General features: G+C 37.3%; 1 protein-coding gene across 8 annotated transcripts in view; it reads left to right on the top strand.

The window, feature by feature from the left end:
- The window catches only part of OSBPL6 (oxysterol binding protein like 6), a 111,091-nt gene that overhangs the window by 56,717 nt on the left and 42,109 nt on the right, over positions 1-12,265 (top strand). For all 8 annotated transcript variants that reach the window (XM_049806303.1, XM_049806294.1, XM_049806339.1 and 5 more), the window contains 2 exons: positions 7,279-7,374; positions 10,555-10,677. In XM_049806303.1, coding sequence (XP_049662260.1) covers positions 7,279-7,374; positions 10,555-10,677 — 219 coding nt within the window. The remainder of the gene's footprint in view (positions 1-7,278; positions 7,375-10,554; positions 10,678-12,265) is intronic.

Genomic DNA, 12,265 nt, shown 5'->3' with positions numbered 1-12,265 from the left:
TCTCCCTTGTCCTATCACTACATGCCCTTGGAAAAAGTCCCTCCCCAGCTTTCCTGCTATAAGATCTTCCTGGAGCCTTCTCTTCTCCAGGCTGAACAACCCCAACTCTCTCAGCCTGTCTTCACAGGAGAGGTGCTCCAGCCCCCTGATCATCTTCACAGCCCTCCTCTGGACTCATTCCAGCAGGTCCTTCTTATGTCAGTGGCTCCAGAGCTGAACACTGTACTCCAGGTGGTGTCTCACAGGAGCAGAGTAGAGGGGTAGAATCACCTCCGTCAACTCGCTAGCCACACTTCTCGATGCAGCCCAGAATGCAACTGGCTTTCTGGACCGCGAGCACACACTGCTGGCTCACATTCAGTTTTCATCCGCTAATACCCCCAAGTCCTTCTCCTCAGGGCTGCTCGCAATCCACTCATTGCCCAGCCTGTATTTGTGCTTGGCCTTGTTTAACTTCATGAGATTCACACAAGCCCACCTCTCAAGGTCCCTCTGGATGGCATCCCTTCCCTCCAGTGCGTCAACTGCACCACACAGCTTAGTATCATTGGCAAACTTGCTGACAGTGCACTGGATCCCACTGTCTACATTGCCAAAGATGTTAAACAGCACCGGTCCCAATACCAACCCCTGAGGAACACCACTTGTCACTAGTCTCCACTTGGACATCAAGCTGTTGACTGCAACTCTGAGTGCAGCCATCCAGCCAATTCCTTATCCACGAAGTGATCCATCCATCCGTCAAATCCATGTCTCTCCAATTTAGAGACAAGGATGTTGTGTGGGACAGTATCAAATGCCTTGCACAAGTCCAGGTAGATGATGTCCTTTGCTCTTCCCTTATCCACCGACGCTGTAACCCCATCATAGAAGGCCACCAAATTTGTCAGGCATGATTTGCTCTTAGTGAAGCCATGTTGGCTGTCACCAATTACCTCTTTATTTTTCATGTGCCTTAGCGTAGTAGTTTCCAGGAGGATTTGCTCCGTGATCTTGCTGGGCACAGAGGTGAGACTGACTGGCCTGTAGTTCGCTGAGTCTTCATACTTTCCCTTTTTAAAAATGGTGGTTATGTTTCCCCTGTCTTACCTGTAGGAGTGCTTTACAGACTGCATGGAGAATGCTGAAGTGCTATGAAGAAAGATTTCTTTTTTTAAACCATGACAGTTTGATTAGAAATGGTGTATGTAGCTAGATTCTATTACAAAACCAGGGAAATTGCTCACATAAAAGCTTAATTATCCATGAAATTATGATAGATAACTTAAAGTTGTGGTTTTGGAACATGGTCACTCTTGCATTCCTCCTATCTCATTTTATCCCCTCTACCATGCATGCACGTTCATACCTACATGAGCATATCTCACTTTCCTTGAGAATATAAACTAAAAGGTTGGCTTTTACATTTTTTAAAGAAGAGACTATTCATACAATTCACATGTCCTCGAACATTGATTGATACTACCATAACATGGACTTATTTTCTAACTGCGACTCGATCCAAAATGGGCTGTCTGGGGTCACTGAGGAATGTTTGTGCACACAAACACACATGAATTCAGAGGGAAGAAGTGCAATGGAGAGAAAAGACACAATAGTGAAAAGAAAAGGGAGGATAAAGGCAGGTATGATATGAAGGCTTCTGTTTTCAAGACACTCATGCGTGATTGGCATTATCCACATTCAAGACATACAAATGTATTAGGCAGAATAAATGTGTGTCTTAGTAAAGCTATTTGCTGTTCTGACATCTGTCTTTTTCTGTTTTTAATAAACACTTTGTCTTGGAATTGAAAATGAAGCTGTTACATCCAAACTTCTTTTTTCCCCAGTAGAATAAGAGTTCATGTTAAAAAAAAAATTAAAATTTTTTTATAAACCCTTTTTTCCTAGCTCCTCTATTTTTGTACTGCATATATTAAAGTTTAAAGGGTATTGAGAAAGTCTTAAGCGGGTAGCTTAAGGATGTGAAAAAGAGCCCCAAGAAGAAAGGGCATTCTTTTTTTTTGAACCTATGCACTTTTTTAGGTGAGTATCCAACTTTCTGGCCTATGATCTGTGTTAACTTAGACTCCCTTGCAACCATTTATTAAAGTAAAAACTGCATATATTTTCTGAAGAAGGCCATTCTACGTCTAGAATGCTTTCATTAGTTAACAAATTAAGATATCAAGGAATGGTTTTCTTTTGTGTATGTAATTTTATTTCCCCTCCTTTTATTTATAACTACATCGGGAATAATAAAATGAATTGCTAGCCTGAGACTATTTAGAGAAATATCAGTCCTTTTAATTGTGATTATTCAATAGTCATAAAAAAGCTTTGTATCATTAGCAAACATCTGAATTCTGTCAGATATTGTCAATTTATCTGTTTGCTCTATTTTGAGATAAGCGTGTCAAAATCTAAAGTGTCAAAGGAGAAGATTGTCATTAAAGGCTCAGACTATGACTTTGACTTTTTATGACATATTCCAAACCGTCACTCTGGCAAAGAGAAGATTGCTGTTACAGTGATAGCTCTTTTCTGTTTTATCCAGTTTTGCTAATACTTCCCTCCAAGAAGCTCTTCAGAGGAGCAAGAGCTTATTTGTCTTCAGAGTTTGTCAAAAAATACCTTGAAAAGCAAAGGCTTCTTTGCTTCCAGAGCCTAAAAGCATTGACGTGAAGTGCTACATACAATACAAAGCTGGAGTTCCAGAAAGGGCTGATAGACAGCTCTTGAGCTAACAAATCCTTGACGTTTCTGTAACACAGGAAGTATTTATTTTGCATATCCCAGGAAAGAAGTAGAGACATAACATACCTCTATGTTATTAATATGCTACAGAACTGCTGCTTAGATACACTTGTCTTGCAGTAAAAAGGTTACAAAGAGAAAATGTTGCTCTTAAGCACATTTCTGTACAAGACAAGCATGTGCTACAAGAAGGAAAAGAAAAAAGATTAACTACATGTGCTATTCATAAAGTATTGTTAAGTTCCTTTGTCTGTTGGTTGATAGCCCAGATTGTTGAAAACAGCTTTGGAGCAGTGTCAATAGGAGAGACTGAGGATGAGAATAGGACCATGGTTGCTTTATACGAAGAAAAAAAAATCTGCTAGAAGAAAGAAAGGAGAAATACACTGATGGAGATGTGGTTGTTTTGCTTTGTACTCACCCTTCTCTCACAGTGATATTCAAGACTGTCTTTATTCCAACATCAACAGAAGGAAAGCTAGAGCTGACTGAGAAGCAGCCTAAGATGAAAGCAAATTTCAAGGTTATTCAATTTGCAAATAATATTGCAGATTAACTCAGCATATATCACAGTAGTAAAAACTGGTATGCCTGCAGTCAAATCTGTATCTACCTTATTACTGCTGCTGTATTTCAGATGACTGGGGAATACTGTGTTTTTAGTTGAGAGAAAGTGATTAAGCATTGCACTTCATACTAAACAGAATTCAAATAAGAACACAGGTCTGTGCAGGGGTAGCTAGCTTGCGAAAAGAATGCCAATGAATAGCAGATAATAAAAGATGTGCTAGTTAGTCCTTCAGATTGAAAAAAAACCAACACAAAAAACCCAGAGAGAAAAGCTCTGTTTTAAATTACTGTTGTAGAACAATGTATGTCTAGGCCCCGTGGTTATGGGTGTTGAAGACTGCTGAATGCTGCGAGCAAACAAAATGACCTACCAATTTTTTTTCATTAATTAACTGTTAGCCACATGTTGTGTACGTTTCTGAACTAAAGAGACTCCGAGTCCATTGTGAGTGATAAATTCCTCACCAGCTTGTCTTTTTCTTGAAAATGAATAAATTATAAATTAGAGAGAACTCATTGCATTAAATATAATTAAATTCCATTAAGTAATTAAGCAGCGAAGCAGAAAGAAAGGCATGAGTGCTAGACTTGTCCTTCACTGGATTTCCTATCTCTACTTACCCAATATCTTCTTTCCGTGCCTTCCCTTTGAAAATGGTTGAATGTCTTTTCTTTTAATGGGAAATCAGATTCAGTTAAGAAACATTCGGGTCTTCAGCCTCTGGCCTGATGAAGACCAGATGCTCCATGTGCTAGCATTTGTTCTGGTGGATGAAATGAATGGATCACTGAACTCTTAGCTGAGAAACAGAGTTGGCAAGATATATAGAAAAATATTGTAAAATACTTTTCCCATTCTTGCTCTTCAGAGAAGATGAGAATATGAAACAACATCATATTGTTATTCTTTCCATCAGCTTCCTTCTCCCTCACATGTCTTTAGTATGCAACATGAAAAAAATGCAGGGCAGAATCAGCATTTGTGTTCCTCATGTGTAGGCTTGTTAGGGGCTTTTTGGGGCAAATGTGTGCTCACATATATAATGTATGTTGTGAATAATCTCAAAGCTGAAGGAAGGATTGTAGTTAGGACTAAGATTTAGCAATGGGATTACAGAGCAATTTCAGTTAAACTTGTAATCTTGTTGAATTAATTTCCAAGAGCACACAGAATGTGATGGTGCTGGCGTTTTTCTCCAGGACAAGCCAGCTGTAGCGCACAGGTAGTCCTGAAGCATGAGGGCTGTCTAGAACGGAGCAGTGCAGGAGTTGATTTTGTCTGCCTGTATTCTTGGGATGAGAGGACAGAGAGTGCCAGACTGATTGATATGCCAAGATTAATAGATTATTCATTTTTCTGTTTGTATAAAGAAAACCCAGAAGCTGTATTGATCTGCCTCTTTCTTCCTTTTCTTCGCATCAGCTTTTTTTAACTGCTTCCTTTACCAACTCTATTTTTCTTGTTAAAGCAAAAAAACCTTGATAATAACTTCAAGATCTAAGTAATTTTTATTTCTGTGATGCTAAATAAAGTTCTGCATTATAAAAATAGCTGCTTTTCAAAATATCAAATAATTGCGTAATTTCTAGCTGTAGTTTTGCAGAAAGATAAAATGCATTAAGGGAAAACATTTTGCACCAAATAATATTATGCTAGAGACATGTCACAAATTTAAAGAAATGGTTTTGTGTCAGTGTAATGGTAGTCATGACAGAAAAGAATTGGAAAGCAGACATTTACAGACAACAAGACAACACTTCTTGAAGAAGTAAAGAATGTAAAAAAGGAAATTTTATTTTAAAAGTGTTCATTGTCTTATTTCCAAACAAATAGTTGAATAAGTCAGCAGTCATTAAAGTGCTGTTAGCTAATAATGTATTTCTCAACTGAAGTGGAACTGTAATGACTGAGGGCTGATTAAAAAAAAAAAAAAAAAAGGCACAAAACCCCCTTGCCTTAAAATCATGATTGAAAATGTCACTGGAAATCTGGCAAGCCAAGGGCTGTTGGGTTACTTCACTCTAAATATTGTACAAAATGAAATTGCAGTTATGTAACAACAAACTGCACCAGCTGCTACATATGAGACCTTCAGAACATCTGTGTTGGGCATTGCTCCATCTCAAGATGGAGGGATTCCTGCCTGCCAAACAAAACTGGCAAGAAAGTTGGGAATCGTCCTGATTATGCTAATCAAGTGACATTTTAATCTTCCTTGGAGGAACAGATTTAGGCTTTCTTTTATATTGTTTAAGTGTGATACTGTGTGCATTTCATCTATTTGATGATAAAACTTTATCATAGTTTATCATTAGTAACTTTGTGGTGCTCAGCTCAAACAAGCATATTAAATTAGTTGACAAGTTATGTAGGAACCTGTGCTGCATAAATACAAAGATTTTTCTCATCTGGCTAGTAATAGACATTGGGCTAATTAATAAGATTGGCTTTCTTTTGATAAAGCAGATTTCAAAGCATAGATGACAAAGCTTTTGCTGGTTGGCCCTGGGAAATGTAGCAGGTAACATAATATCGGTGCTTTTCCACATTCTTCATTGTAAAATTAAATTTAAAGTAATTGAAAATAAATGCCAATTATTGTTGCATAGTGGCAGGGATGCTTATTAATCTTCACTGACAACAGAGACAATCCCCATATTTTCCTTCTCATTCACGGTTGCAAATTGAAAGAGAACAATGAAGGTCTGTGTGTTTCTCTGCAGCAAGATGTAGTCTGTGTTATATATGCATTTATATGAATAGCTGTGTTTATTTTCATTTAGTTTGGTTATGGTCCTTATGTACTTAGTTATCTGTATAAACAATAATATTTACTCTGCTGTTTGTATGTATTTTTATATTCCCTGATTGTTTCTGCTCTCACTTGTACCTGTGTAATCTCTTTTTCAGTGAATGTAAAGAAGCTTAATTGTGAACAAAATTTAATTGTTGTTTTCGGTTGAGAAAAACTTACCCTTCTCAGAGGGTAATTGCAATTGCGAGTTTGTTGACGTGCTATATGTCCTGGAAATGAAATAGTTTTATTTCATGCCAAAAAGATACTACTGACATGTTGTAGTACAATTCTTACCAAATAATAGTATGACCTATGTAGCAAAATTTCATCGGAGAGTGAAATGCAAATCCAAGCAGGCAGAATGTGGTTGTTTTCTCCTCTAGAAAAAATGCTTTTTCTTTTACAAAATACGAGTGAAACATTTCTGGAAAATGGGAAGACATTTTTAGATGTCTTTAAAAAATAGCAATTTTTTTCAAGACTAGTTAAGACATTATGTATTTCATTTTTGGACCATGCTTTGAAGATATAAAATTTTATAGTATTGTTGCACATAAAAACAGCTGTGATAGTTTAAGATCATTATGTTGCATAGATGTTTACCAGCAAGCCTGTCAGCTGAGACCCAGTAACTGATCTTGTGAACACTTGTAATCTATTAAAAGCACTCATGTAATGAGTTACTTCACCTCAGTTGAGAAGCCAATAACAAAATGCTAAGGCGTGATAATGAATATGATAGAGGCAGTAATGTCTTATGTGCAATGGTTTGCTTCAGGAGTGAATGTAGGATAGTGCCGACTGCTCGATATGTATACTCGGCATCATGTATCTTCGCAGAAAACATAATAGGCTGGCTAGGAGCACTTTGCATCTCTGTAGGTAAGAACTGCATTACTTGTCTTTCCTGGCTTTTTTTAGTTCCCAGTCATTTCTAGACTGAACAGAATAATTAGTTTAAAAATGAATAGTAAAAAAAGAAAGAGAGGTGTATTGCCTCAGAAGACAAACTATTTGTGCAGTTATGTTATGCATGGGTAGTACTTCATACATTTTGAGCCGTGATGCTGATACTTTATATAAGGATTGTAATGATTTGTCATTCATTACTTAAAATGTATTTTTAAAAGTAAATAAGTTGTTCTCTTTAATTACTTTTTTATTTTTTAAGAGTGTTCATATTTTGGAGCGGAAGGCTTCTTCGGGAAGCACAGACCCTTCTTTAAGCAAGCAGTTCCTTGAAAGTGACCCTGTCTCTCTATCCAAGGTAAGCAAAAGCATGGGCTGTAATCGGGGTGATGACTTTCCCTCTGTAGTTACAAAGTAGTTTCACTAACAGCTTTGGGATATTGTTTTGTATGATTCTACCACTGAGTATAATGTGAGCCTGTCCTAGAGCTTCCTATTCCCCAGCTGAGATGTCAGAAGGGCCATGGATGGCCCCCAGGAACAAGTCTTACAATCTCAGAGTATGGGGCTAGAAGCGACTTTGAGAAATGATCCAGTCTAATCCTCTTATTAAGGTAGAGGAAATCATATCCAAGTGCAAAAGTGCTGCTAATCAATATGATATTAATTTAAAATATAAGTCCTAATGACATCCCTTGTGGGTGGTTTCTTAAAATTTAAAACTTAAAATCTCTTGATGAGACCTTCTGTCCTGAGGCCAAGAAATGGGTAGAACTGTAGGAGTAACCACCAGTTCCTGAAAGGTGCAGCCTTGTGTGTGGTGCTTTGCAGTCAGTTTCTTGCTGGCTGAATTCCTCGGTTTTGGAATAACTGATTTCAAATAAGTCTAATTCCACGTAAAGAAGGCTTCATTTTAAGATACTTCATATGAAAAAGTAAGATTGTTGCTGAAAAGGTGAGCATGCTGTCATGGAATATTTGGTGGAAAAGAAAAATCTGAAATTAAATGTCTGTAAGTTCTGAGACAGAAGTGGTAAAACAAATTCAAAAGGAAACATTCTGTTCATCCAGGGAAAATGAAATGGTTCATTCTGTTTTATTTGGAAAAGAAATACTTTGCAGACAAAAATAGTAGGTTCAGAAAGCTGTTGGTAGTAGTGGCTCCCTTACTGCCAATACCTGGGGCATATGCAGAGTCAGGGACTGTAAGTTGTGCTTGTGTTCCCCTGGTCCTGCTGCTTCACGCAGAGCTGTTTCTCACATATTATGTAGGGAATTGCAGAAGTCCTAAAGTACTAATGCTGGACTTGAGAACTGGCATTGTATGAGGACCCTTCAAGCATATCGCTTTCACTTTGGTTTTCCCCTGTTTCTGACTGCTCTTGCATAACGTCCCTTGTATTGGGCATATCTTACCACACCAAACCTGTGGGATGAGGCACAGTTACGATTGTTAGGATGGTTTTAGGAACAGCTTGTAGCACTGGTGCAGCAGAAGACAGGTATCCACATTGCACTGAATAATTGTTCATTTTGTCCTTCTGTATTGGGCCTTTTGTCTCAATGAATAGCTATATGAGATTGTGTGATTTCTGGTTGAAAGTAATCAATACTGATGTTATCTAGTAGATAAAAGACTTGTGCCTGCAGCTGATCTTCTAAAGGAGAAATCAATATGGTGAAGAATCATTTGGCACAGTTGCAGAGAGAGATTCTCTGCTCACCCCAGGGGACTCACAGTTTAATTTGCCCCTCTTAAGTGCCAAGTGCTTCTTTGTAGGGAAAAAATAATGCATGTGTGCTTCCCTCTACAGTATTGGAAATAGAATATCCAAGCGAAACATAGGGAAGTAAAAAAGAGGAGTTTTGAGCATGGCATAGTTCCAGTTCACAGTTATGCAGGGAGAACTAAACTGAGTAAACATTTTATCAAAATTTACTGCAGTATATACTATTTGGGATAGAACTTTTCACCCTCCTCAAAATAACAAGATCATATTGAAAATTGTAGATTTGAAATTTGCTGTTACTTCTGAAATCGTATTTTCATAATAGTAATGTTAACATTATCAAGGCTGTATAACTTAATTGGAGGTGTTACGGAAGACTGACAGTGCTCGGCTTTGAATAGTTTTGTGGGAAATGGAGGAGACAATTTTTTCCCCCCTTTAGATGTTTGATGCTGTATGACCTTCTCTCTCTCTAACTTTTCATAACATTGCTGGGAGTTGTGACAGATCGGCTGAGAAAATGCAAGTTTACCACTTTGTGGGATACAATTAGTAAAATAGAGTCTTAATGAGCAGGCAATAGGAGATTTTTAAATTGGTACATGATTTTGTTGATTACAGTAGTAGCAAGAGGACAGAAAGAAAGGCATAACTCTGTTTTTTCTTCTTAAAAATATTGTTCTTTAAGCATTCACTAAGGTATATTATAAGTCTGGCTTGAGTTGTACAAGTTGTCATGCTTAAGAAGTGGTGTGTACAAGAAATATGCTTTAATTGGCTCCCTGAAAGGCATACAGTTGGTCGTCTCTGAAATGATACAGTTCCTATTCTTTTCTCTAGAGAGAAAATTAGTTAGCTTTCCTATAAATTTCTCTTAATGCAGTGAATATGAATGCAGGAAAATTTAAAAAAAGACTAATTTCCTTTTTGCAGATTTCTAAAGGCACAATTAGCCTGTGAAACTGTCATAAAATGCCTTCGAAGACAAGAGCTGGCTGCATTCAAAACCAACAACAAACCAACCTCTTCTGCTTGTTTTTCTAATTTTAAGGAAAAATTAGAGTATCCAGAATCAATGTAGCTTGTACCTTAAAGATCAGAAAATTTACTATTTTTTATGATCAGGGAATACCACAAAGAGGACTGTTAATATATACTCATATATTTAACAGTATGGTTTCTTCCTCATTTAATCTCATGATCCCTTCTTTTTTAGATAAGGAATGCTCTGAGTAAAGGTACATTTTTAACATGCAGATTCTGCCCATAACCCAAGAGACTGCAAGATCTCTTCAGTCCTTTTAGTTCTTACAGTGCAGTGCTAATTTGTGGGGTGCCTTCTGGATAGACTTAACAGGTGGTAAGAGCCACCTGCACTTTCACACTGTTACCTCCATTAGCAGGTCTGACCTTTCTTATACTTAGCTCAGCCACAATTTGATCCTGTTTTCATGTATTTGGATGTATTTATTTCATTGGGATGCAGTGCCTGTTGTGAACAGCATGTTCAGGCCCACCCTCAGATTGTCGTTCATTTACAGTGCCAGACTTTTTAAAAAGCTTCAGTTTCCTTTTAGTTACCTGGTAAGGGTTAAACTTCCAAAAATACTAATATTCAGTAGTTTTAAATGAGATACAGCTGGACATAATACAGTGACCATGTAGTTTGGTACCTAAATAGGCTAATTTAAAAGCCTAGCCCTCCTTTACTCTTTGTCTTGCACTGGAGACTTTGTGCTACATGTAAGTGCAATTTTTCATCATGTGTATGCACAGTTAATTAATGTGTCTTCATACTTTTTCACCAGGAACCTGACAGCTGGGAAATCATAGAGGGTCTGAAAATAGGCCAGACCAATGTCCAAAAGCCAGACAAACATGAAGGTTTCATGCTGAAAAAGAGAAAATGGCCTTTAAAAGGTTGGCATAAGGTAAATGTCTCATGAAACAGTCAAAAGTTTATTACCTCATTTTGTGAGTTGGGATTTTTTGTCTAGAGGAAGTTAGGATATCAAATAAATGCCCAGGATTTTTGTGTATAACTTTTTTTCTTCAAATTGTGTAAAGAATTAATTTGTGTGCCTGCTGCCTAATGTTGTATTCAAAATCCAGGCAGAAGCTGGAAATAATCAGCAGATGCCTTGTGGTTTAAGAGGTTTAATCAATATCCCGTTTGTTCTTTCCACTATATTATAACCAAATATAGCTGTGTACTGTAAGATTGCATTGACTTTACATTAAAGTACACAGGACTTCATGATAGCAGAGGAGAGCTGAGAAGCTTTTGCATGGACCCAAGGTGTTCATATGGGAGAGCATTCCCCTTCAGGCATGCTGACTGGGCAGATTTGCTCAGCTTTGTCCCTGAATTTTGTTTGTCTTCTTGATTGCAATCTTCTGTGTGGGCATGCAGTGGGACTCTGCACTTTCACCATTAGATGTCTCCATTTAAAAAAACCAAACCAAACCACCCTGAAACTCAGCTCCAAATCTCTTTTCTCTTTAGTTAATTTGGAGACATTTTCCCATGCATAATTCTAACTTTTGTTAGCCCTAAACCTCGTGTTCATAAACTCTTTTGTCTGTATTTTATACTATAGTAATTACATTTTTTCACCTTTTTTAGCAACAAGAGGTGTGGTATTGGCACTTACCTGTCTTTTTGTAGCTGAAGGTACTTGAAGCAGGATAATTTTCTAAGATAGAATGTGTTTTACTGCAAAGGATAGTGAAACCATTTGTTATATGTAATGTTTTTTCTGGGAAAGCATTACCTTTTTTTGCTAAATACTATGGGACTTACTCAGGTCTGAGTCCCAATTCAGTCCATACTAGTATAAATTACACTTTTTTTCTAATTTCTCTATTCTTTCTGAATGTTATACTAACTTGTACATATGCCTGCCACCCTTTTTTGTGCATACCTATCTGCCTTAGAGTTTTTTTGTTTTGTTTTACTTAAGTAGGGTTTGTAGTTTCAGCAACCAAATACATATCCACTACTTGAATTTCGTCTAGGGGTATTAAAGGATTTCAAACTGACATACCTGAAACACTGAAAGAACAGAAAAGGAGAGCTTATTTTGAAAAACCAAACAAACAAGTACACCAAAACCCCCACAACCCCCCCCCCCAAAAAAAAAAACAAAACCCACCCCAAACCAAACAACCCCAAACCCCAAACAATTAATCAGATACATAAGAATATATGGAATAACCTGCTGCTTCCACTCCTCTAAAATATATTATGTTAATGTGTTGTTTCTTGGACAAGTGTCTGTTTTGGTGAGGAACTTTATAGGAGAGCATGGGGAGTCCAATTTTCACAGTTCTATAAAGGAGATCACTACTGATGATCTGTTTTTCATGCTGACTTTAGAGCAGTTAGCTGTGTAAGTAATTTTTAATGTGATTAAGAGCTTCACAGTTCAGTATTCCTCTCTACTCTGCCTTGCGTTTCACCTGAGGATCTATGCTGAACTTACGTTTAGAAACTGTGGATTTGTTAATAAGTTTGTT

Source organism: Accipiter gentilis, chromosome 1 (assembly GCF_929443795.1).
Source record: "Accipiter gentilis chromosome 1, bAccGen1.1, whole genome shotgun sequence".
Classification (NCBI taxonomy): domain Eukaryota; kingdom Metazoa; phylum Chordata; class Aves; order Accipitriformes; family Accipitridae; genus Astur; species Astur gentilis.
The sequence above is the reverse complement of the archived record's forward strand: the minus strand, read 5'-3'. Positions and strand labels throughout refer to the sequence as shown.